We start from the raw sequence: 25,986 nt of genomic DNA on the forward strand, positions 1-25,986 counted from the left end.
AAATTCAAATGTAGTTCTTAAGAATTCAATTACTTTTAAAACTTAAGCAGTCTTATTTATGTTAAAAATTTATCTTCCAGAAATTCAACATACAGAACATAAAATTATATATCTAAAACAAGCTATTCAAAATGACAGATGGTTAAAGCTTACAATAAATAGTTCTCTGAAGTGAAATGGACTTTCTACACTGCCAGCACTCCAGAACCCCCCCCCTCCCCAAATTAAAACTGTTAACATCCCCAAGAGCTTTCCTTGAAAGCGTTTGATAGCTGGATCATAGCCCAAACTAATGATTAACAGAAAATCTCTCATCCTCAAGATCTTCATAAGCAATATAATCTGTTTTTCACTCAAATTATAGATATTTTAAAGCATCCTAAAGTTTATAATCCTAAAGTCAATGCCATATGCAATAATGGCCTACTATATTTCATAGGCCAGAAAAAATTCATTATCTTAGAAGTTTACATACAGATAAAAATAAATTATCCACAAAAAAATGCTCTGAGATTTGGAAGCTTCTAAAAATATTAAAAATGCTTTCTGAGATTCCATTTAACAGGTACATCAAATTATTTTTAATAACCTACCAAAAATTAGAAATGTATAAGACGACTTAAGTGTTCACAAATGAATGTAGCTGATATAAAGCTTCATTTTATATCATACAATGTTTTAATTTCCAATAAGTTTTAAAAAAGTGATAAAAGAAAAAAAAATTATAAACCTGATTTCAGCAAATTAAAGAAATTAAAAAAATCTAAACATATTGCTTCTACACAAAAAACAAAGAATTTAATACCAGAATTATTATTAATATAAAAACACGTGAGAAGACTATTATCTCACTTTTAAAATTTAACACATAAATAATTAGCAATATATCAAATACTTTGACATAATTAATGACAAATTTTCAACAATTAAAATTACAGTCGGACCTCCATGCAATACATAGCTATTTTGAGAATTCTTTTAATTAATGAACATTTTTATGAGACACTGATCAAATTATAAAATTCTTGTTAAAAATTATCACCAAATAGTGAAGTACATTCTCTTTTTAATAAAGTTTTTTAAAAATTTTGCTGAAATTTTAGGGACCACTTTAAATGGTTTACCTCAAACAATATTCACATTTAGTAATTACAAATGCTTTGTAGGTAAGCAAAGTAAAATAGAAGTAACTGCCGTGCTGAAAAATGAAACGGAAATGAAAAATGAAATTTTTTCCTATTAAAATGAGTAACAAATCCAAGATGTTCAAGAATGAAATTCTGAAAGTTGATTCTGATTTCAGTAAGAGGTAAGGGATGACTACAGTTTTTTAAACACGAGTACTAAAATAAGATAAACATATGGCTACAGAGAACTGTAAAATTTTTCTGGTATTTGCTCGGCTCACTAAAAAAAAAAAAAAAGAAAGAAAGAAAAGAAAAAAAAAAATAATGTAAAAATCGCTTTCCCTTCCACAGCACTAATAGACTGCAGGTGATAGAAATCTGAAGATGTAATACTAAAAAAATTATTGAACATGGTAGGAAAGAAATAAATGATGGTCAACCCATACATGCGAATAGCCATACAAGCAATGCAAATACATATAACACCTATATGTAAAGTAAAATTACATGACCTGAACATTTTAAAGTATATTGTGACTGAAGCAAATTGTTTTACAATAGATGGATTCATCACCAAAATTGGTGACAATATGAATAACATTTCATTGCAAACTGATTTAAAAAACAAGAATGAACACTTAGATAAATGGCATAAAATATACAGCTGAAACAGCATGGCTGATTAACTACAATAAGAAACTTTATCGGTCACAATAATGATGCTAAGACATCAAAAAAGTGTGATATACATTTTTTTGTCAGTGCTAAAAAATTCTAGCAGATCACAGAGGATCATTCTGAAAATTTAACTGAAGTGGCTTTTGACAATGTTAAAAATCACAGGAAAAACTCAGGAGCAAATAAGGATATAAATGAAATACAGGGATTTTTTTTCCAGTTACCAGTGAGCTAGTCGTAATTACATACAAAGTGTGATTAAATGTTTATTAGACACAGGTTAGATAGAGACATTAGGTAATTTCAAAACAGGAACAAATGAAAAATGAGGAGTGCATATGCCGGGACCCGAAACACGGACCTCTCAAATACACACAGAGCGTGCTGACCACTACACCAGAGAGGCATACCAAGAAGGCAGAAGAAATACCTTACATACCCTCCTTTTAAAGGGCAACTTATGATAAGAGGAGCCAATTGCTAAATCCTGGTGATGGAGAATCATCATCCACCACCTTTTTTAGTTCGGGTACCACTATAGAGACATTAGGTTATTTCGAAGCAAGAAGAATGAAAAATGAGCAACGCCCTCGTCGGGACTTGAACCACAAACATCTCAAATACGCGCCGAGCATGTTGACCACTGCACCATGAAGGCATGCTAAGAGGGCAGGGAAAAATACCTTATAACTTCACAAATAGTTAAGTAATGATGTCATTCCAATCAACCAGGAAGAATGAACATCAACACAATTTTTCCTTAGCTATTTGAAAATGCCTTCTTAGTGTAATAAAGTGCTAAACTTCAAAATAATTTTAAAAAGAAAAAAAAAAAAAAAGAGAGAGAGAGAGAGAGAGAGAAAATCAATATGTATTATGCAACTTGACAAGTACGAAAGGATTAAAATTCACAATTTTTTTTCCAATACACTGAAATTTTACTACTATCAGAGCACCAAAATTCAGGCTTCAAATAAAAGATTGTGTGGCAAAAAGAAAGGTTTCAGGAGAATGCTCACTTAAAGGTTCTGACATTCCCTTTTTTGCTATTATTGCAGCAAATACGATTATTTGGCTTATTTACTTGTGGTGTTAAGTGCTCATCTTGGAAAAATACTGTCAACTACAACTAGGAATCATAGTAAAATTGTTAATTAGAATATAAGCATGCGTCCTTATTTACAAATTTCTGCTGAGGGGAGAGGAAGAGAATTAATAAAAGAGCAATTCTTTTTATGAAGTTAAGTTGTGTTGGTTCTATCCAGGCATCGATTTCTATCTCTAGCTACATTTCCTACTAACAGTGGTGTCCTGTTGATGAAAAGTAGCAAAATCAGATTTACAAAGACTATGCAACAAGGCCTCAAATTAAAAGAAGATTAATTTACTGTCTTAGAACATATTATGACAATAAACAAAATGTTACACTATGGCAGTTTCAAAAAACCATTCAGATATTTTCCCCCTACATAAATTAGGCTATCAATTTAGTGGAATGAATACAAATACAAAAGTATGTAACTTTTATATTAAAATCTGGTTTATATTACAACAGATATCACTTCTATTTACAATTATTGATATTATATCATTATACAAAATGCTTAGTGTAATAATTTAACATAATCTTTACTTAGGTTTTTATGGGATTCTGAATATTCAGTTTAGAGGTCCGACTGTATATATATAATGTACAAATATGCTTATAACAATTATTTCTTAAAAAAAACAATTTTACATTTAATTACACAAATTTTAATGATCAGCAAAAGAAAATACCCTTAAGTTCTGTCCAGAGAGAAGCAGCAACAAAAAAAAAAAAAAAAATGAAAAATTTAGATTACCAAAATGCAAAAATTTTTTAAGAAATTAAAAAACAAGGGGTTTATGAAAAATATTAAAGCTTTTACTAGAAAAAGCTGCATAACATTTGCACCAATTATTTAACCTGTGTCAAAATGAACAAAAGGTTATGTGCTTTAAGTCCTACCTGTGGAACAGTTTTTGAAAGACACCAGACTACTCTAATAGAAAAAGCAAAATACTTATACAGCACTTTTTCTAACAAAAATAGATCAGAGATACATTTGGGTGATTTTTAATGACACATACACTAAAAGTCTATATAAAATTAACAGAACATTTTTAAGCAATTTATTTGAACTTCCCTACTTTTATTAACAGCAATATTCACCTACTTCAGAAAATCAAAAACACTGCAATGCTCACTGGAGCAGAGGTACTTCTTTAAAAAGTAAATGGGAGCTAACAGTTTGCCATATTGATCCATAAAATGATTTTAATTAACTATGTACATATTTTCTGATTTTTAAAAGTATTTTTTCAGTGGACTTAGAGTAACTATTATTGAGAAAACTACGTTTTACTTAAAAAAAGGGAGGTGGTTGCTTACAATATAACTGCAATATTATTATTTTCAGCCACTAAATACATTAAATTCCACAACTAAGAGTAATAAGAACTTACTTTCCCACCTTAAGAACAAGCAGATACTGTTTTCAGTAAAATTTAAAGATTTTTAAAATACACACATACAGAACTGGTAAGGCAACTACATATTAACACTTTTTAAAGCAACAAAACCTACACATTAAAATATAATATACAATGCAATGTGAATACACATGTTTATCATAGCACAAGTAAAAATGTGATCAATATTTTGATTTGATTTGTGATCTCGGGTTATGATGCAAGTTTGTTGGCAAACGATTAACTCTCCAATCAAGACACAATTCATTTAAGCATAGAAAAGTATTTAGCAGAAAAACTGTGCTGAGCAAAGGGTTAAATAATGTTGTTAAAATTATTAAACCAAAGGTGAACACAAAACTCAACTTTCTATAGCTGCATCCAGAAATAACATAATGAGCCACAAACATAAACAGGACACACTTATGTGAAAAGTTCATCAAAATTCTACCTCTTAAAGGAAAAAAATCTCTAGAATTCTACTTCTTAAAGGAAAAAAATCTCTAGAATTCTACATCTTAAGGAAGAGAAAAGTATTTAATGAAAAATAAAAAATATATACATTTTAATGGATAACAAATTCAGACAAGTTTTCACTGTTAATCTAGTTCACTGAAAATGTGAAATAATGAACTGCCAGGACATACACTGGATTCCACAGTTTGAATAGGTTACCCATTCCTTAAGTCATTTGCAGCTTCTATTTATGCAGTTATTTTTAACACAACACAGTATTACTAATGCATAACAGATTTCTTGCATACATTTATCAGTTTTTTGATTAGTTCTTTACCAATACAGCATAATGTATCATGATACTGGTTAAAATCATATAAACGATTTTATTACATGAAAAGGTGGCAAATAAAAGATTAACACAAAAACACTGTGCCTTTGTGGTTTATCCAAACCTATGTTATTTCAGTCATGACAACTTTCATATTGACAACAAATTTTATAGTATATTAATTTGAAATACCTTTTCAGATGTTCTGCTTTTACTCTACAGCAGAACACCTGAAACCAAAATCCACATGACATTCTAAGACTAGCAAAAGGAAATTAGCCATGAAATTAACACAGCATCTCAAACCATAAATACTAATGCAGTTTTTAAAAAATCTGTTAGAAATGTTTATTTTGTCCAATGCTGAAAGAATTTTCACAAAAAATTCCCCCTTGATATGGACAAAATGTTTCATTAAAACATTATAAATTATATGAAATCATATATTTAAAAACGACTAAAATGCCGCCCCTACTAAATATCAAGAAATTAAATTTTATATGCAAGACTAGAAGCATTCATCTAATATAAAGCAACAGCCTTAAAATTTGCATGTGTTATAATAAGGTTTATTTTAAAGAGTGAATATAATGTGTAAAAAAAAAAAACCTTAATTACAGTACATTAAGACACATTATTTAATCAACAAATAAAGAATGTCAAACAGATATACAAAGCATAGTCTATTTCAGTGGCTTATTGTTTTTACATAAAATGACATATTTAATTCTTTTCTCACTTACTTTACAATCAGAACATTCTGGCCTATCATTAATTTCTAACTCTACAAAACACCACATTATATTATCACTAAATAAAATTATTTAGCATGTCCTGATAATATATATTATATATATATATATAATGATGCACTCAATTATAACACTGTAATCACTCAAAAAATGGCTTAAATGTATAAGGAAGATTTTATTTAAAAATTATTAGTTCTTTAAAGCATACACATTCTTAGCTTTCTAATTATCATACTGACAGGAATATGAGGTAAACCTGTTTTTTTTTTTTTTAATGTATTTAATTAGAAGGGAAAAAAACACATACAATGGCTTTGCCACCTTCATTCGTATACATCATCTTAACTATTGAAAGTTTTCTAGCAGAGATATAAAGATATAACAAACAGACCTTTGAAATAAAATTATACTTTCATCTGATGCTAAAAAGATTAGTGATAAATTATATTTGTACCTTTTTTCAAAATGGTAACTCCATTACAGAGATTATAATTTTAAAATTCAAGCCATACAATTCTTTCATTCAAATGCATTTCACCAAATTACATCGGCAAGCATGTCATCATAATTTACTGCAAAATTGTATCATTTTGATTCATAATTTATATAAAAACAAATCACTATTACTAAACAGCAGCAAGTCAACTTATTCTACCTATACTAAAATAAATTGGCCTGATGTGATATAGTAATTGTTGATTTCACTTTTTAATGTTTTGACACACTGATTTTACTTCTAATTACAATAAAAACTTATTTTTTGTATTGATATGTAAGATTAGTAATTGATTTCGCTTTTTCAAGTTTTGACACACTGATTTTACTTCTAATTAAAATATAAACCTATTTTCTGTACTCCATATATGGTTTAAATTTTTTTTAAAAAAAACATAAATATAAAATACTATATAAATTAAAATAATGAGTTATCTGTTCTTATGTAACCATTTATAAAATTATCAATAATAAAAGCTGAATTGCCTTTCACACTTCAATTATTAACAGTATCACAATATTATTATTAATGTAGTAGATAAGTTTGAAGTTCCTGCTACAGTCCAGTGACTAAAACATTAGTTTTGACCACTTCTTTATGATTAAACAATTCATTACAACAAAACAGTAATTTTTGTTTTTGTGACGGGAAAAAAAAAAAAAAAAAAAAACTTCTGGAATTATTCCAGACAAAATATAGGCATGCAATTATTTTATGCAATAGCAATTAATATCATGCGAATTGTCGTGTACACTTTTGCATGCATCAAACAATACACAGCAGATTCACAAACAACTGACTTTACAAGACTGTAGGGTTAACAATTCTATGCAATTAATGAAATAAATTATAGAAAAATGCTGAACCATCTAATAAAAATTAAGTGAGCTGCAATAGAGGTTTTCAAAGCTGAACTATATTTTCAATTGCAATTGCTACCTCACACTCTACTTCAACATGCACTTATAACACTTTTCAAATCATAATTCATGAAGTAAGTATAACAAATAATAAAACATAGTATTACAGCAGTCTGAAATAGAGCATGTTACCTTTTCAAACTGCTTGTTTCATTCCTGGTTTACTGAATGCATACATTAAACACGAAGCTATAAACTAAAGCACATTAATAAATTTGATTTATCAGCAGTTTCAAAGTTAAAATCACATATATTAATGTGAAGTACACTTAAGTTATCTCCAGATATGAAAAATTAATGAAATACATGCCAGAAAACACAGAATCTATATGCATTCATTATCAGCATTTTATTCATTCTGATGATGCACAACATAAGTTGAGATACAATAACACCGATTTACAGGCTTTCTGATGGAAAACTTAACAAAATTTAGATCTTTGTAATTTAAACTAGAGCTTAGATCCTTTTCTTAAAAAGAAAAATCTGTTAAAGCCCAATTTATATATTTGTATACAAAAACTATACACATTACACTAGATTTTATTTAAATATACTTACTGATTTTCTTAATTAATTTCAAGAAATTAATCAAAATATGAAAGAAAAAGTTAAATTAGATTAATACTAAAAATTTAACGCTTATCAATATGTTTTATTACACACCCAGAAATAAAATAAACCATTTAAAATTTGCTATTCTCCACAGAAATGTTTCATTAAAAAATGATTACTTAAGAACTAAGGTATAAGACTGTATTACATGAATTTAACAGCAAATCTTATGATTATTCATACTAATGCTTTAGATCAGTTTAATGTTTAAAAATTTATGACTTATGTTCATTAATAACTGTATCAGCACGTGCATGAATGGAAATCTGCATGTATAATAATGGATTTTCTGTATTGGAGATAATTTTAGATTTTATGAAAAGATTTACTCTTGCACACTTTATAAATTATAAGAGTATATATGTCCCCCTTATTTTATTATTAAAAAAAAACTGAAAATGGTACACAATACAGTTAGAATGTCATGTCATTTCAACTGAAATATATATATATATATATAAAATAAAAAAAAAAACTATTCTTTTTAAAATATGCATATTTAAGCTTTATGATAAAACAGTAATTATAAATACCATCAACCCTTAAAATTCACAGTAATTAAATTAACAACAAAATACGACTCTAGAAACAGGTTAAACTTCTAACAATTAATCATATTTAAGCTTCTACTTTACAATCTTTTAAATTTAAAATAAAAGGGGCAGAGAAGTAAGTTGACACACAAAGTGTTTGTTTCAAATTACTAATATATTTTTTCAAGATAAAGTTGACAGTTAAATATATTAATATTTCAAAATATGACTGATGGTTTTATTCAAGCATTTCTGTCCTACATAAAAGGTATCTCATTCTCCAGATTTATGCAGTTACTCAAATGATAATACTAATAAAAAGAATTTGCCTTTTAGAGAATATTTTTGTTTACATTAGTTAAGGGGTTAACTTTACGTTAGGTATTTATAAACAGTCAGCAAAGTAAGTTGACACTTCACAAGAGGGTACGATTTCATTTAAACTTCTATTTCTGCCGAAAGGTACCCAATATAAAAGCATTCGGAATTGTTTTTTCATTTCAGAAATATAGTGATTGCTTTTTATCACACACTTAACATAAAGATATATAGTGCATTCACACACGATTATCATATGTAACATACAGAAACATGCGAAAAATAACCATACAATCGGTTATAGAAAGCCACAGATTTGGTAACTAACAAAATTTATATGAAGCTATGACACATTTTTTAATAAAAGCAACATGTTACAATATTTTTCCATGCAAATACACAAAATTACGGCCTTCTGATTCAAAACGTGGCGTAGCATGCTCCAATTTTCAGCATAACCAAACACAAGTATATATGTATATACATACAATTTATACATGCATAAAGTGTGAATCCACTCTTTGTAAGGAAATGCTTACCTTCTCTAGCCTTCAAATACACCGTATTAGCAACAATATTCTCTAATTCCATTAGTTCCAGCGTGGTAAATCCAAAGAAAGTGGATTCACTAAGAACCCACACACACGCACCAGCAAACGTATTTCAAAAATCTGCCCTACGCAACCGTACGTCTGCGACTTAATGAAAGATGTGCCCAGTTTACTGCACAGCGAAACGAGGGTGGGGTAAATCTAAAATGGCGAACAGGCCTCCCAGCATTCACCATTCGGTACGCCTATTGGCCAAGATACCAGCATCCCCGGAGCAAAGTAGGAAGCGCAGGAGATTTTACCGGATTCAGTGAGGAAAAAGCTCTCTAATAAGTAATGTAAAGAAATCATTTATAGCTATGTATGAGCATCTCTATAAAGAATAAATTGTCTAAAAGAAATTTCGTATAACAAAACATCAGTGATCAGTATAACTATCGCATATATCAAAATAAATTTAATTTTCTTTTCCTAGTATTAAAATTCTAAAAGTAGCTTTTTAATATATCATTTTAAATAACATTTCTTTTCTTAAATAGCGATTCTAAAAGCTTATCATTAATCTAACTTGTGAACGAGTTTGTTTAATCTTCTAGATATCACGGGCTCTTTCGCAACTTTATCTATTTTGTACAGGAATGTAAAACTGTTGTCCAGTACATTGAAAAAGAACGGCAACAAAAAAAGGAGGTATAGAATTGCAAAAATTTATTCAGCTGAAATCATAATATATTTTTTATGCCAGTACTAAACTAAAATATCTAATTACCAAAAAAATAGGAAAAAAGGGCGATATAATTTTTATATAGTTTCTTTAAATTTATTAAGACTAGCACTGTTTTAGCGTAAGTCTGTAATATAGTTCAGAAATATAGTGATTGCTTTTTATCACACACTTAACATAAAGATATATAGTGCATTCACACACGATTATCATATGTAACATATAGAATCAGTAACTGAACTTCCTTCGTTCGTGTATGAAATCATAAGTGTATGAAATTAGTAACTCAACGTAAGATATTAGCGAATTCATAAATATAAAATCAAATAAATCTGTGACATCTACATCAGTCTACGTTCCTTCCTTTGTCAATAAATGTTATAAAAATTAGAATATGAGGTAAGAGTGACTGAATCTAAAAGACTGAAATTATAAAAAAAGAAAATTGTCACTCAAGAATTATGCAAAGAATACCATATGGTGCCTCTTTCTGAGATATACACATTAAGTACTCATACGGAATTTGAAAAATCAGTTTTAAATTTTCCCTTTGAGAAAAGTAATAAGAATATAATTTCTCAAAAATGTGTGAAAGGTTTCAAAAATACACAATAGCATTTCTCCCGTTCAGGATTTAATTTCTTAAATTAGAAGTATGGGATTAAATTAGACATCAGGGAAGAGGAACAAATAAAAAATAATAATAATAAATAAGTAACAAACAAGGCGAAATTTAAATTAAATATGTAGGGATAGTAAAAAAAAGTAATAAACTGATTCAAATTAATGGCAAACAGTAAAATAACAAATTAAGTTAAAATAGCCGACCATAAAAATCGGATGAAATATTAAGCAAAGGAACAGTGAATAAATGAATGATAAAAAAATTGTGTACAGTTTTCCCAGATGTTTCCTTCTTCAGAGGAAAAATGAGATGTACTTTCAGTAATTAGTATCAGTATTAGTTTTACTGCTAAAAGAAATTTGCCATTAATAATAAAACTTTCTGCTAATGCAGCGATTTAATTGCTCAACAAAGTGCTGGACTCATCTGAGCGGGTGAAGAAAAGCCCTCGCTCAGATGGGAGAATTATGGTTTCGCTCAAAAATTAAGTACTAGTACCAGCATCCAAAGGGCTACTACTGAATTCAAGCTCTACTCTCTATATGACAACGTTTTATAAAATTTAACTTATTAATTATTGATTAATAATTACAATTTACGGAACGAAATTTAGGGGTATTTTTCTATAGCTCTCAATAGAAAGAAAACTATTGCAACTAAGAGAGATACTAGACAAGTAAAATGAACTTAACTGGTTACGTTTAGTATTCTTATAGGAGTATTAATTTTATCAAATCATAGCATTAGGATTCTGCAGTTAGTGCATAATTTCCATCTTCGAGAGAAATTAAGAAAGATTGAATGAATGAGCTGAAAACTATTTCCATATTCTTTACTGTAGAAAAAATATTGATACAATCAGTATAGGTAATACAGTTATTAATTTAATACCATTCCCATTTTCTAAGAATATTTTAATGTTGTCTCGTGTTTTATAGACTATAATTTGATTCATATGGTTATTACACTTCATATTCCCGTTAAATATGTAAGTGAATCAGAGGCTAGTTCTGACAGTTTTGTTATTAGTTCCGATTTCAGGTAAACGTAGGCGTCATGAATGTTTTCATGCTCTTAAAATAAAGAGTTCTCATTGCAAAGCGGCCTTCATAACACAGTAGTTACAACACTGCTCTCATTTGACTGTCAACTTAAAGGAGAAGAATCAAGCTTCGCATTGCCTGCGGATATACCTTTATTTCTGATAGCAAAACTTTTCATTGCATTATCTATGACTTCTTTAAAAGCTAATTTGAAGCAGATCCTTGAGATCGATCGCTTGAGGTGGAAAATAAATATTGGCAATTGTAACTGCAAATCGTTTCAGAAGTTTTCCGCTAAGTGATTCGCCTTATGCAGATAGGCCTTGTGTGTTCTGCCATAATTAAACGTAGTAACTTCACTGTTTTTAAAATAATGTGACGACATGATGCTTAATTTCAAAGTCGTTATCATTGATTTTTATTTTCATTGATCATTTTCTTAACTGGAGTGCGGAAAATAATGTGCTTCAAAAGTTTTATTGTTTCTTTATTAGTTACATTTTATTAGTCCAAAGTGGTTTTGTTCACTGAAGGACAATTGTTTTCATTTTTGAGATTTTGCGTTGAATCACTATAAATGTCCGTTTCACTTTTGAAACTGTTGCCACCAAATGTTAGAGTCCTGCATTATATTTGAAGAAATTAAAAATGAAAAATCTGCATAAATGTATGTATATTTCTAGCATTGTGGTAAAACAACGGTGCATAGAGCCGTCGAATTTTGAATGACGTAATCCTACTGCGAATATGGGCATGTGGAAGCCCAAAGTTGAAATTTGGAATTTGTTTTATTATCGATTTCATATTTTGTAAAACTTTAACGAATTTTTGAGTAACAAATTCAACGATTTGAAAGTAAGCAATGGCAACAATCTACGGGGGGGGGGAACTTTTTTATTTCCAGTGCGCGGAAATGTGTATCGGAAATTCTAAAGATAGGCTCGTTTTAAAATTATTTTGCGACATTGCTATGAAGTGAATTTTATGGTTTAAGTGCGAAGAACATGATATTTAATAAATAAAGGTAACACACAAAACGTTAAAAAAAAAAAAAAAAAAAAAAAAAAAAAACCGCCCCTTTGGACGTAATTTAAAATCTGAAACCTTTCGGTTTTTTTTTTTTTTTTTTTTTTTTTTTAAAGTTTTTGATTTATTTAATTAGCACTAACTTTTTGCTGTCCTTTTGCCTTTGAAGAAGTGTGCTAATCATTATTACTTAGCATACAGCAGAAATGCCCCAGGGATCTTCTATATCTCCTTTTCGGCCACAGCCTCTCGAATGGAATTTCGTATCAACAAAGTTTAATAGCTCAGACGCAGATGAGGCGAAGGACGAACCTCATGGCTGACAATGTTTGACAGCTTAAAAGGAGCCCTAAGGACGCAAAAACTCCTGTTATAAACAACGACTTTTCTTCGATCAGTCAACATATTATTAAAATACTCTAACACCAACAAAAAAAATTTTTTTTACTTACAAATTTATTTTCTCAAAAATCTGTATTACCTACTTCTCTTAGAAACAAGAAATTGAGAAATGAAAGTGATAAAGCTATTAAATTATCCAAAATCTTATCCCCTATCTTATTTTTCTTTTCCTTTGAGATCGTACGGCGGATTTTACGCTTGACGGCGCTTCTAAAAATTATTTTCTGATGCCTAAGGGTGAGCTTGGCAGTGGTTACACACAAAAGTTATCAGTGATGGCCATAATATATAATGCCGCCGCACGGCTGTGATTCATTTTTACTACTATCGGCATACTGATCGATTCTTTCACTGTAACTCGTAAAATATTCAAGCTTGTATCAGGTGTGGTTTTAATTGGAGGGGTTGGGGGTAGCTCAGTAAAACTCATTCTTCCTGTTCGTGAATTTTTCTACTTTATTTATCTCTTTATTTCAGTCAGCAAGTACAACGATTTAAAATACTATTTAAATATTATTCACAAATGAGGTAGCATTTTTATTTCATTTTTCATTGCTATATACAAAACTTCTCAAATTTTGAAGCCCCCCCCGAAACAGAAGTTTCAGTTACCGTATTTAAGGAAGCTCATACACCTTAAACCCCTTATGATCTTCGAATATGCGACTGTTGCAAGAATTGGGATATTTTATTTATTTTAAAAGCAATTTCTTCCAACCTTTTACAGCTGACTACGTAATATAGCTGCTTTTGAAACTAGTAACCAGAAAGTTTGTTTTGCCACAAATATTTTTTTAATTTAATCCTCTTTGTGACAAAATATTTCGCCATGTTTCCACCTTGCGCGCATGATATTTTAAAAATGGCTAATGGTACATTCTTGAAATTTGATGGAATTCTTTATATGGGCACTATTTTCTAACTGAACCAAAAATCTGATGAATATTTTAATACTGAAAAATTTTATGGACGAAAACATTACAGATTTTTTTAATAAAATACATTTTATAAACTCGACTCAAAATAAAATAAAAATTTAACATGAAATTTCAAGAATTTTAGGTTCGCAGTAGTTTCCAAATGTTATAAAAGTTATATATTAAATATGGAATTAAATTATGCAACAGAATGTTTTAAACTGTGCGCGCAAGGTGGAAACATGACGAAAAATTTTGTCACAAAGCGGATTAAATTATTAAAATATTTGTGATAACACAAACTTTCTGATTACTATTTCAGAAAGTGCTATATTATGTAGTCAGCTGTAAAAAGTTGGAAGTAATTGCTTTTAAAATAAATAAGTTATCCCTATTCTTGCAACAGTCACATATTCGAAGGTCTTGCTGGTTTTAAGGTGTATGAGTCCCCTTAAATGCTCGTATAATTTTCTTTAAAAATGCTCGAAAGACATTTCAAGCTATTGTTATTTCATTTTTCAGAAAATTCATCCTAACACATATACATTAAAAAAGGAAGCTCTTGGCATACAAAATTTCATTCTTCCCCTATGTGGTAACTGTATATTGCTTGTCAAAATGAGACGCTTAAAAAATACGCTTGTCATAACAATATTTCACAATAAACTTATAAACGTTTGCATAAGTAATAAAAGAAATTTCTAACGACATATATTATGTATCTCTAATGCAGAATTCCTCTGCTATCTATGCACTGTCATCTGCATCAAAAATAAAACACAAAGGTAACTATCGTATTTTGTAGTATCATAGATTCCAGTTATATGAATTATTCTTCCTTTTTTTTTCTTATAACATTTAAAAAATAAAACTTTGATTTTTGTTAGATGGCAGTAATGGATATGAGTTTTATTTAGAAAGAAAAACAAAGTATTTGTATGATTTACTGGTACCCCTTCCCTTTATCTCTTCCCCCCTTTTTAGTGAAGCTTGATTAGTCGAATTCTTAATATAATAATGCTTAATTCGTTTGCTCGGGAAAAAAAAAAAAAAAAAAAAAAAAGAATAAAAATTTCACATTAAAAGGAAAAGGAAAAAAAACCCGCACTTTTTTATGCGTATTTTACTACTGCAGAAAAGAAAAATTGTGATAAATTTTAGATATCAGATTGGAGTAAGAAGCCATAGATAGTAAAGTTTTCTCTCGCAGAAGTGAATACTGAATTATTTACTATATATGTATATATCTATATATCTATATATATATTCGTTCGTAAAAAAATACTTTAAGTAATGCTTGTGATACTTTGTTAAGATATGTTGACATAAAGTTGTACACTCATGTGCAAAATTAAGAGAATTTGCAAATTATGTATATTTTTACGAAAAGTATTGAACCAAAGATACTAATTATGCCGTACAAGAATTATGCAAATTTTCAGAATCGAACATCTAGCGTACACGTGCGTGTCGGTGAAGCTGGAAGTGCGGATGGGGATAAAAGCGCACAAGGGGTTTTCGGCGATTTGTGTGCTCTTACTCCTTCACGACATTCGCCGTGTTTTCTCGCAAGAGTTGAGTAAATTTGACAAGATATCAGGTAAAATAAGTAGCCTCGAATGTAAAGATGACGGAATGAGATGGAGAATTGTCGATAGTTTGGAGGCAGGCTAATCACAAGCGCAGGCGGCTACAGAGCTCCTGTAACGCCCAGTGTCCTCTGCAGTTTCTGGAAACAGTTTCAGGACACTAGATCCATATCGAGAAGACGTGAACACGGTCAAATAAGATCCACAACGACGAATGAGGATTGTTATTTGGCACTTTCAGCGCGACGACACAGGACTGGTACAGCTTCGAAGTTCATACGTGGGCATTAGTACCCGAGATTTATAATCTACAGTTGCCTGAAAGTTGAGCTAGGATTGTATGTTTGTTATGGCTGAAAGTTTCTTGAAAAGATAGAGCTAGAAGACCCGCTGTTTATCCCCTGTTCACTGCAGCACACAAAAGACCGCGTTTAGCATGATGCGCCTTGTACCCTTCTTCAGTGGAGCTCTGTTCTTTTCACAGATGAATCAATATTCAGCCTGAACATTGATTATCGGTGTACCTGTACCTGGGAAGGGACTGTAATACGATTTTATTCCTCTCTCATCAGGTAAAAGAATCATTACTGTGGTGAAGGTGTAATGGTTTGCGCAGGCAATGTGTTGGACGATAGCACAGCCTTATATGTGTTTGACAAAGCCTCTTTGACTGCTATGAGATGTAGAGAGGAGATCTTAAAACCCTATGTTGGACTCTTCAATGGCGTAGTTCGTTCTGCCTTTCAGTTGATGGACGACAACGCTAGAACGCTTAGGGCTCATTTGATTACCTGGAAAGGGAGACTATTCGTCGCATGGATTGGCCATCCATATCTCCTGACCTTAACTCTATACAGCGTCTTTGGAATTTTCTTGAGAAGGCAATTTCTTCTCGCCATCCCCCTCCGAGAAACATCGTAGAGTTGAAAATTGCCTAGCTGCAGTAATTTAACAGTATTGTAAACTGCAACACTTCAATCAGTAAATGTGTGTCTACCGGCAGCCTTTTTATTCCTCGGGATGGCATAAATCCTTTAGGCACCACAGTCTTAGGCCAGATGTCATCTCAACGACGAGTAGTAACGAGAAGAAGTAGAATCAACTGCCACAAGGACTCCTCAGTTGCCCCCTGTCCAGTATGTCGTCACGCTGTGCGACCTGTCAGGCTGTGAGAGAGGATCATACCCCATATTACACTCATTTTCAATTTGATGTCACAAGTGAGTGTTGGAAATCCCTGCATTAAGAGCTTTACTGATAATCGTGCGTACATAAAAGATCTTTTGAATGGTACATCTCTTTCTCTGATATATATGTTATTCATACCAAATTTCATTAAAATCTGTCCATTAGTTTTTCAGAAATTCGATATAATGTGCAAAGTCTCTTAATTTCTCACGCGATTTTATATGTGAAGTTGTATATATTGAGTATAATTATAGTGTTTATTTATTTCTTTATTTGCTTTTAAAAAAAGAGAGGTTTCTTGCAGTCTCCCTTGAAATGTAAAGTCTTTATTTTTTAGTATTTTTTGTAATATATGAAACTTGTGTGCAAGGTTGCATTTACCATTATTTTCTATGTTATACTCATATACTTTCCCATCTGTATATAACTGTGTATTATTTTGCATTTTTAATCGTTTCATTCGGGAAAATAAACTTAATGAAAACTTAAGAGCACCTAATTTATTTTAGAGCAAGAAATAAAACAATATCAGATCCAATTACAAAATCGAAAAAAAAAATTTTTAATGAATTCTAGGAACTTCTGAAGATCAGAAAAAGTTCTAAGAATAGATTTTTAATTTTCAATAGAGATATGCCCTCGCCACCTTCATTAAACATTGGAACTGCTTAATGCATGTTCTTAGAACATATTAAGAAAATTATAAATATTTTGTTCTCAAACAATACAGTTTCTTAAAGAAACAAGAATATGTCTGATGACTTTTGAATCGACAGTAATTGAGAATTAAAAGTAGTCGACTTCCCCCTCCCCCCTGTACATGCTGACAACCGCATCAATGTAATGAACTTTTCGAGAACCAGCCTTAATTATCGCTTTAAATTCAGTAAGTACGAAGTTATATATTAATTCACTTAAAATAATTATAGGGTTAGTATTTAATCGTAGTGAAGCACTATTTTAAGAATTCTTAGGTTTTTAGCATATGGCTAGATTTCATCGATAGTCAATAAACTCATCCATTTCCTCATTCTTTTCCTTTTCGTTTCAGAAAAACTTATATTAAAAATAATTCATTAAAAATAAATAATAATTCAAAAATAACATTATGTTTTGGTTCAAAATATGTATTACCACTGCATTTATTTGAAACAAATGTAATTAAATGTAATAATCAAGCAATGTTTCAGTATAGTCTTCTGACCATTCTCATTGCAATCCATTAAATTTTTGTCATCATAATAGTGCAGTCGTAAGATATATTGTGAGAATATTGTAAGAGAGTGAGGGAGTGGGGGAATTAGGAGTACTCTATGTGGTTTAAAATGTTTTTTCGTCCAAAGGTTTCGTCCAATTTTCCTCCCCCCTTATCATCTGCGGAGGAATGTCTTTTTCCCAGTTCCCAGAATGCCCTCCTAATCTCAGAGCCACGTGCCAGATGAGGGAAATACGTGTATCATCTAATTTTCATTCAGTTATCATCTTGTTTAGTGAACTTGAGAAAATTCGCTTCTCTTATATATTTCTTTCGCTCTCTAGAACGTGTTTCAGAAAGATTGTACTATTAATAATTTATCGTTAGGTATATCGCAGATAATTATTGTGTACATTGGTACGTAATGGCGTTGAAAACAGCTTTCATAAATTAAAATTATTTACGCTAATGCAAAAATGGCACAAATATTTTAGATTTAAAAAAAAATCTTATAAATAAAGCGTAATTTTATTTAGCTATTTTCTTTTGCAAAAATATCTGGAATTACTTCTTAAATGATGGGGCTAGAACTTATAAGGTATTTCTCCCGCTTTCTTAGCACGCTTTCGTGATGTAGTGGTCAGCACGCTCGAAGCGTGTTCGAGTCCCGGCGAGGGTATTGCTCCTTTTTCACGTCTCCAGCTTCCAAAATACCTAATATCTCTACAGTGGCGCCCGAACTAAAAAAGATGATGAATGATAATTTCTCACCACCAGGATTTGGCGACTAGGTCCACTAAACCCCAGTCGCCTTTTAAAGGGGGGGAGTATATAAAGTATTTCTTCAGCCTTCTTAGCATCTTATAAGGTATTTCTCCCGCCTTCTTAGCACGCCTTCGTAGTGGTCAGCACGCTCGAAGCGTGTTCGAGAGGTCCGTGGTTCGAGTCCCGGCGAGGACAGTGCTCATTTTTCACGTCTCTAGCTTCCAAAATACCTAATGTCTCTACAAACTAATAATCACGTTGTAGTGATATTCCATGTTAAATAAAACAGTTTCCGGTCCCTGTTTAAACGTATATTCATTGATTCAACCTCTAAAGCAAGACCAAGCAAAAAAATTAATCAGTCATGTGGATGCTAAGTTGAGGCGATAAACCACGGAGATCCCAATTAAAACATAGAGAATTAAATGAAAATTGAAAAATTAAAATAATTAGTAGGCAACCAAAATTTATTTAAAAATTATTTTGATGTTGTAAGCTGCTACATTTATTTACAAGCCCAGGTATTTAAATGTAATTTTTTTTTTTTTTTTAAGTTTCATACCATATTTTTGCATGTGCATTTTTCAAACCTTACTTGATTTACAGAAAAATGTTTTTTAGCATAAAAATTATTAATACCTTAAGCATAATTTTAATCTTAATTTAGATATTTATTTATCCACACAGTATAAACAATTTTAGATCATTAGCAAAAGTAAGAAAGCTGGGGAACTCCTTAAGATAATCGTTAAAAAAAAAAAAAAAAAAAAAAAACACTGCTAACATTAATTCCGAAAATTAAGCTTCCAGATATGTAAAATAGTGCTTACTTTTATGTAATAATAAGACATTATTTTTGCCACTATTAACTTTTCTTTTTTTATATAAAAGATAAATTATCAAACGGGATTAGTGCAGAATAACATTTCGTGAATGGGTATTTTATAAGCTTATCGAGGAGATAATGATGATAACGTTGTAGCAATAAATTGCCTTAAAACTGAAAATTTTCAGGCGCATCCGGAATTATCCAGAACTAAATTGGAAAACTAATCATTTAGCTGTATCATGGAAAATTTTCAGAGTCAGAAGTGGCTTGTTTCTAAGAATATGTTTAAAACCCAGAAATTTACATTTTTCCCTGAATAGAAAGTTACGTAGAGTACATTTTCTAAGTGCTTCTCATTATAAAAGAATGTGTAAATTTTTAACAAATGCATTAAAAAAAGCATCATACAATCCTAAATTATTCCGTGAAGTCGTCAAACTACTTTAAGTAGGTATAGTGGGTAGATACCAAATAAATTAAAGTTTTAGAATATTGCATATGTATATTTAATTTAGCAAAATTCATATAAGTACATAATTCGAAATAAAATTACTCTGCATTATTATATAGGATATCTTATGCAAATAAGTTGTACAAAAAATTTAAACCGAGAACATCTTGACGTGTAGAAAAAAGCAAAACTATCTTGGCTTTTTGACAAACGAGGAAGAGGCGAGTGCTATCGAAAAGGTAATCCCTCCGCTGGGAAGTGGGGGTTAGAAGTGATTTGGGCGAAAGAGTATCAGAGTGGTAGACAGAACTATCAAAAAGAGGTGAATTGTTCCTCGTTTCATGAGGGAGGGAATTTTAAACGAAAAAACATGTGCACGCTCTATATTACAAATTCATATTAAGAGAGAGAGAAACGCCTGGAAACCGCTGTATTACACATCCGATTTCATTCCACACACACACTAATTTTGCAGTTTTTATCTTTCCAATGTATTTCGCTTTTATTATAAATATATCATCAGTCATTGCATGAGATAGAATTGTAGATCAGAGAGCTATATCATCTCTTATGCAAGGCCCTGAAATGGGTAGCTTCTCTTGAATTATCTTCGGGTTTTTCTAAATCATCGTCTTCTGCAGTATTTTCCATATATACATATATATATTGAGCATTTCTTAGGGATTCACATCTATCTATCATCAGATTCACGTCTAACTTTTGCTTCTAAATTGAGTAAGTGTATGGTTTTTACCACTTTTAGCGACACGGTAGCTTATTCCGTAGCATGCTTTAATCCTCTTTTTATCATTTGCGTTAGTTAATAACAGATAAAGTTTTATTTTATATATATCACAGATAGTTTTATATTATATTATTTATATATATATATATATATAATATAAAACTTTCTTTATTTTTACAAATGAATTTTCGTGATTAACTCTCATATTAACTCACAAATTTTTATTTTAAAACAAAATTATCCAAAATTCTATTTATAGGGAATTTTGGATTTTACTGATATTGAATTTCCTTTCGTGTCTTTGGGAATTTGATTCTAAATTTCTTACGTTCTCTCTCTATATATATATAAACATATAGTAAAAATTACGAGATCTCATTTCCAGGTTCTATAAGGCTATGCTTAGTAATGGTTCAGACTCATTCTGAAAAACAAAATATAAATGTTTTACGATACGAGAAAATTTGACCGAAACAGTAATTTCAAAGTTTTGAAATTTTAGCTTTTTTCACTTTTAGAAGAATAATTTTTTGGCTATTTCGGAGAGCTCGAATAGAAAACAAATTAGAATAGTTCAAGCCTGATTTTTTTTCATATTTAATATCTTTTAATTATTTTTCTTTTTCTTTTTTTATTTCAAATTTTTTTTGTGATCTACTACTGTGTAATATTTTTTATAATTTTGTTACATTTGGTTCACTGAAAGCCTTTTCTAACAACCAGTTTATAATTAAGACACAATAACACGCCGAACAAATACTAATTCAGAAGTCAAACAACAAAAATCAAAATCAGTGTTATATTTTCAAAATTTTCACAGGACTAGTTTCGATGGTTTTACCGAACCACCATCCTCAGCTGTCCTCGGGCTCTTAAAACCTTAGCTACGCCTCCGTCTGATGCAGTATTAGGACCGAAGATCTTATATTTCTTTTATTTGAATTAAGTATGAAGGGCATTATCCATACTGTGATAAGGTAACAGCTTTTCGCGTCATGTCTCTATATCAACCAGATTTTATTTACCCATACAATCGGTCCAGTTATTTTTATCTTCAAGGGAGTGATTTTTCTCTGACTCTGTTGGAAACATTTTGGCTTCCACTTCATAGCAAATCCTTTTATCCGATGAAGCGTTATTGTTGAATCTTCCCACAACTTTATCTTCGCATTTTGAAACTCTAGCGCTATCTTTAAAATTTCAGATATTTTTGCAACAGTTGCGGCACCCAATAATTCTAATCGGAGAAGGGGTAGCTTATTTGACAGGCGGTACTCTACTTTTTTTCCCTGATAAAATTTGTTTTAATTTCATTATCTTCAGTGAGATACCTAAAATGACCTTTAGTTTAGTTTAGTTTAGTTTAGTTTACTAAACTAAACCTAAAATGACCTTATGTCTTAGAACCAGCGTCGCAGAAATGTGGATGTGTACCTGATGTTTTTATCAAACTCATTCCTCGTTGGAAATATTTTGTATATATCTCTGAAGGTGTTCCATTTCAGAGCATCAAATTTTCCATTCGTTTCCCAAATCTAGGCGTAACGCATCATCCCTGGCCAAACCCTTTTCCCAAGCTTCTTGCAATAAGCTTTTAATTCGTATGTTTAGTGGAGGTATAAATCCTATGGGATCACATACCTTTTGCACGGTCTTTAAAATACAACGCTTTGTAGATTTGAAACTCTCTAGGTTATCTAACAGAGACTTAGCATGCGGCTGAAAACTATCAGAATCGGTATTCCATGATATTCCGAAAACTTTTAAGCGAAACTTAGAACTTTATTGTTGTTCACTGTATAATTTTCTTTCTACATTTCTCTTAGTGTGTCAGAATCAGAGTTAAATATGTGTAAATGCATCCTAGCATCTTTAATAATTTTAGCAGCAGTAGAAGATAAATGGTACGTCTCTTCATCAAAATTTGAAACAGAAATTAAATCATTATCAACATACAGGGGCGTGTCTAACATTTCAACAACTTTCTAATTTTCTTTCTAATATTTTTTAATATGATATTTGACAGTAGGGGATAAAATGAAGAGGCTGCAAGTAACATCGAATGGTACTCTCGTAAATCTTAGCTTTTTGAATAAGTCAGTTGCCATATCATCAAACTATAAAAATTTCAGTCTTCTTCAGTTAACCTAATTTGCAGAAAAGTCTTCTCCAGATCGGCTCAGAATGCAACTCTATGCTTTCGATAATTGATAATAACGTTGCAGAGACATTAGGTATTTTTGGAAGCAGACGAGATGAAAAATTAGCAATTGACTTCGCCGGGAATCGAACCACGAGCCTCTAGAATACCGGCCCAGCGTGCAGAACCGCTACACCACGAAGGCACGCTAGGAAAATGGGAGAAATACCTTAAGGGCGACTGGAGTTTTCAAGGGACCCAATCGCCAAATTCTGGGTGTGGAGAAACCTCATCCAACACCCTTTTCGTTCGGGTGCCACTGTAGAGACATTAGGTATTTTTTATTTTTTGGAAGCAGACGAGATCAAAAATTAGCAACCGCCTTCGCCGGGAACCCAACCACGGACCTCTGAAATACCGGCCCAGCGTGCAGAACCACTACACCACGAAGGCACGCTAGGAAAGTGGGAGAAATACCTTATAACGTCCTAAAATATTTGGGTTTAGACTGGGTCCTGGCCAATAAACAATCATTAAAAGATTTAAACCGATTTTCTTTTGAAAAGACATCAAAGACTATCCTCACTTTAGTGATAGATTTGTCATCCCTCATAACGGATTAATGGGGACATGAAATCATTGTCATTATCTAAACATTCTTTCAACAACCTTATTTCCCTTCTGTTCAGTGACAGTTCCTTTATATCTTTGAAGAAGTTCGTCAATTTTCGGAAAGGGACGTTAATGCTTTGACCTTTGCTTTCACTGAAATTAACTCGAAACTACTGCAAAAAAGGAAGATTTTATCATTTGATAAAATATGTTCTGATATTCAAAAAAACACCTTAAAATAAAGTAATACCTAAAATGACCTGTTTCTCAACATTTATTGAAATACACCGAATTTATGTCCTGAATATTGACACATGTTCCAGCGAAATACAATAGCTATTTTTTTTTTCCTTTTTACTTACATTAATGCTATTTCCAGATTTAAAATAAATTTATCAGTACAAATGCAGGACAAAAATTTCATGTATCTTGGAAAATAATGCGTTAAGTGATTCATTAATCACTTTCTTAAAATGACAATACAATATCCTTTCATTTAGTCAGCATGTCCAATTTGCGTTAAGCATTGTTTTCCTGCACTGTTAATAAATAATTAATTCGCAAAGGTGGAATGTTTCTGCATTTTTAAATGCAACTGGACAGGAAACAAAAGTTGCAGAGCATTTCACGCTATTCGAGTAAAAAAACTGCGCCACTAAGTAAGAAAGTAATCACAAAACTGAAGAATAGGCTGGTGTTCAATTCAATTAACACGTTTTTAAGTTTCATTTGATTTAATTAAAGGAAATTGTTTCATTTTCACCCATGGCAACTCACTGCCGTTTTTTTACTTTCCTTAAAACTTCTAGGAATGGAAATATTTCCAATGCATTTGTTTCCTACCAAAAAAATTTACTTTTTTATTAATTCTTAGCTGCTTCTTTAGACTTTAACATAACGCCCATTTCTATGCTTAATTTTCTCATTCTTTAGAGTGAAAACTTTAAACATGTCATTAATATTATGACTATTTTGGCCAACAAATTGTTATTTCTGTATAGTATAATTTTATTAGGACATCAAATATATCCCGGTTTTTCTCTAAACGTGCGGTTTCCTGCGTCATTACTAAAATTTAGAAGCAAAGGAAGAGTAGTGATTTTTTTTACACTTAAAGATTTTGAGTAAAAAAGACTGAATTATGAAATTAAAGATACTGTTTGGTTCATATCTCATATAGTTTCATAAATTGCTTGCATTTAAGCTAAAAAATAAATCAGTTAGATGCAGTACTAAAATACTGTAACGACGGTACCCATCTCTCCGGTTTCGAACCAAAGACTTAAAGCAAATCGCCGCTTTTTATGAATTGGATTTCCGGGTTGAATAATAATTCTGGTTCCACTCTTATATGCGCCCCAAGATCACCAAATGTGGCGATATGTGTTCTGCGCTGGATTTTGGCGCGATTGCGTGTTATATGGCAACCCTTTTGACGTTGAATACTCCTTTGCTGGATTGGTTCAATTGCTTGTTGGTTCGTATCGTGCATGTTTTGAAATGGCCTATGTTGTAATGAGAGACGTGGTTGCAAGAGGGTCTGGGAGATTATTTTTAGTGACCTTGCGTGATAGAAGTAAAGAAACGCTGATGCCATTAAAGAGTGGATTGAGCTTTGTTACAAGTATTTTTTCGGATGGCTGGAAATCTTACAAGGATTTAGGAAAAGAAGGTTTTGAACATTTATTTGCGAAACATAGTATGAATTTTCTGAAAAGTGTGTCTGGCTGTCATATAAATACGATAGTGATTACGTGGCGGCATGAAATTGGTATTCTGCCTACGAAATTCATCCTGGCAAGGAGTGTAAGATTGCGCCTGTAGTTTGCAAGAGCCTTGAGCATCATGCAGGTCAGTTCCACCTCCAGTTTTGATGGAGAGCACCTGGGGAACGGGTCCGAAGGTCTTCTACCCCTCTTACCCTACCACCAACCTCTCGATAGGACTTTCGGCTCTCCGCATGTTTAGAGTGCCCCCCATGCCGCATAGACACTACACATTTGCAAACATCCGTAACTTCTCTGAGATTCTAAAGCGGACACTTCGGTACGGCAGTCAGCGTCGGTAACCATTAACCCGGTTGGGCGGTACAAGATTATATACCAGGGTTGGCCAAACTTCATGTCAGTAAGAGCCGCACGCACGTTTGAATTCAGGAATGTTCGAGAGCCGCATCTAGATTTTCTAAAAGCCACAAGTTCATATTTACATCATTATAGAGGTAGGGAGGAGGTTTTAAATAGAAAAAAATCCCTGATAACTTTGTAAAATGAGTCTAAACTAAGTAATTACTTCCTTTTGGACACTGAATAGTTTCAGTTTACCATATTTCATACATATATTTTATATGCACGAGCCGCACAAATTGCCTGCTAGAGCCTTATTAGGCTCGTGAGCCGCACTTTGGCCACCCCTGTATATACAATAATGCAATAATAATATAGCAGTAGTTCCCAGTCTGGCGG

The 25,986-nt window shown here is 31.4% G+C and overlaps 1 protein-coding gene and 1 long non-coding RNA gene across 4 annotated transcripts in view; one reads left to right on the forward strand and one right to left on the reverse strand.

Annotated features, from left to right (window-relative positions):
• Gprk2 (G protein-coupled receptor kinase 2) overlaps nucleotides 1-9,459 on the reverse strand; it is a 170,365-nt gene extending 160,906 nt beyond the window's left edge. For all 3 annotated transcript variants that reach the window (XR_004757902.2, XM_035357396.2, XM_035357397.2), the window contains exon 1: nucleotides 9,259-9,459. Coding sequence is in view for 2 of the 3 variants with exons in the window: in XM_035357396.2 (XP_035213287.2) it covers nucleotides 9,259-9,310 (52 nt within the window). In the remaining variant the exon portion in view is untranslated. The remainder of the gene's footprint in view (nucleotides 1-9,258) is intronic.
• Nucleotides 9,453-25,986, forward strand: part of LOC118201557 (uncharacterized) — a 176,596-nt gene continuing 160,062 nt past the window's right edge. The window contains exon 1 of the long non-coding RNA XR_015038597.1: nucleotides 9,453-9,608. This is a non-coding gene — a long non-coding RNA (uncharacterized LOC118201557). The remainder of the gene's footprint in view (nucleotides 9,609-25,986) is intronic.

Source organism: Stegodyphus dumicola, chromosome X1 (genome assembly GCF_044657685.1).
Source record: "Stegodyphus dumicola isolate Sdum_Otavi_A_Nest chromosome X1, ASM4465768v1".
Taxonomy (NCBI): Eukaryota; Metazoa; Arthropoda; class Arachnida; order Araneae; family Eresidae; genus Stegodyphus; species Stegodyphus dumicola.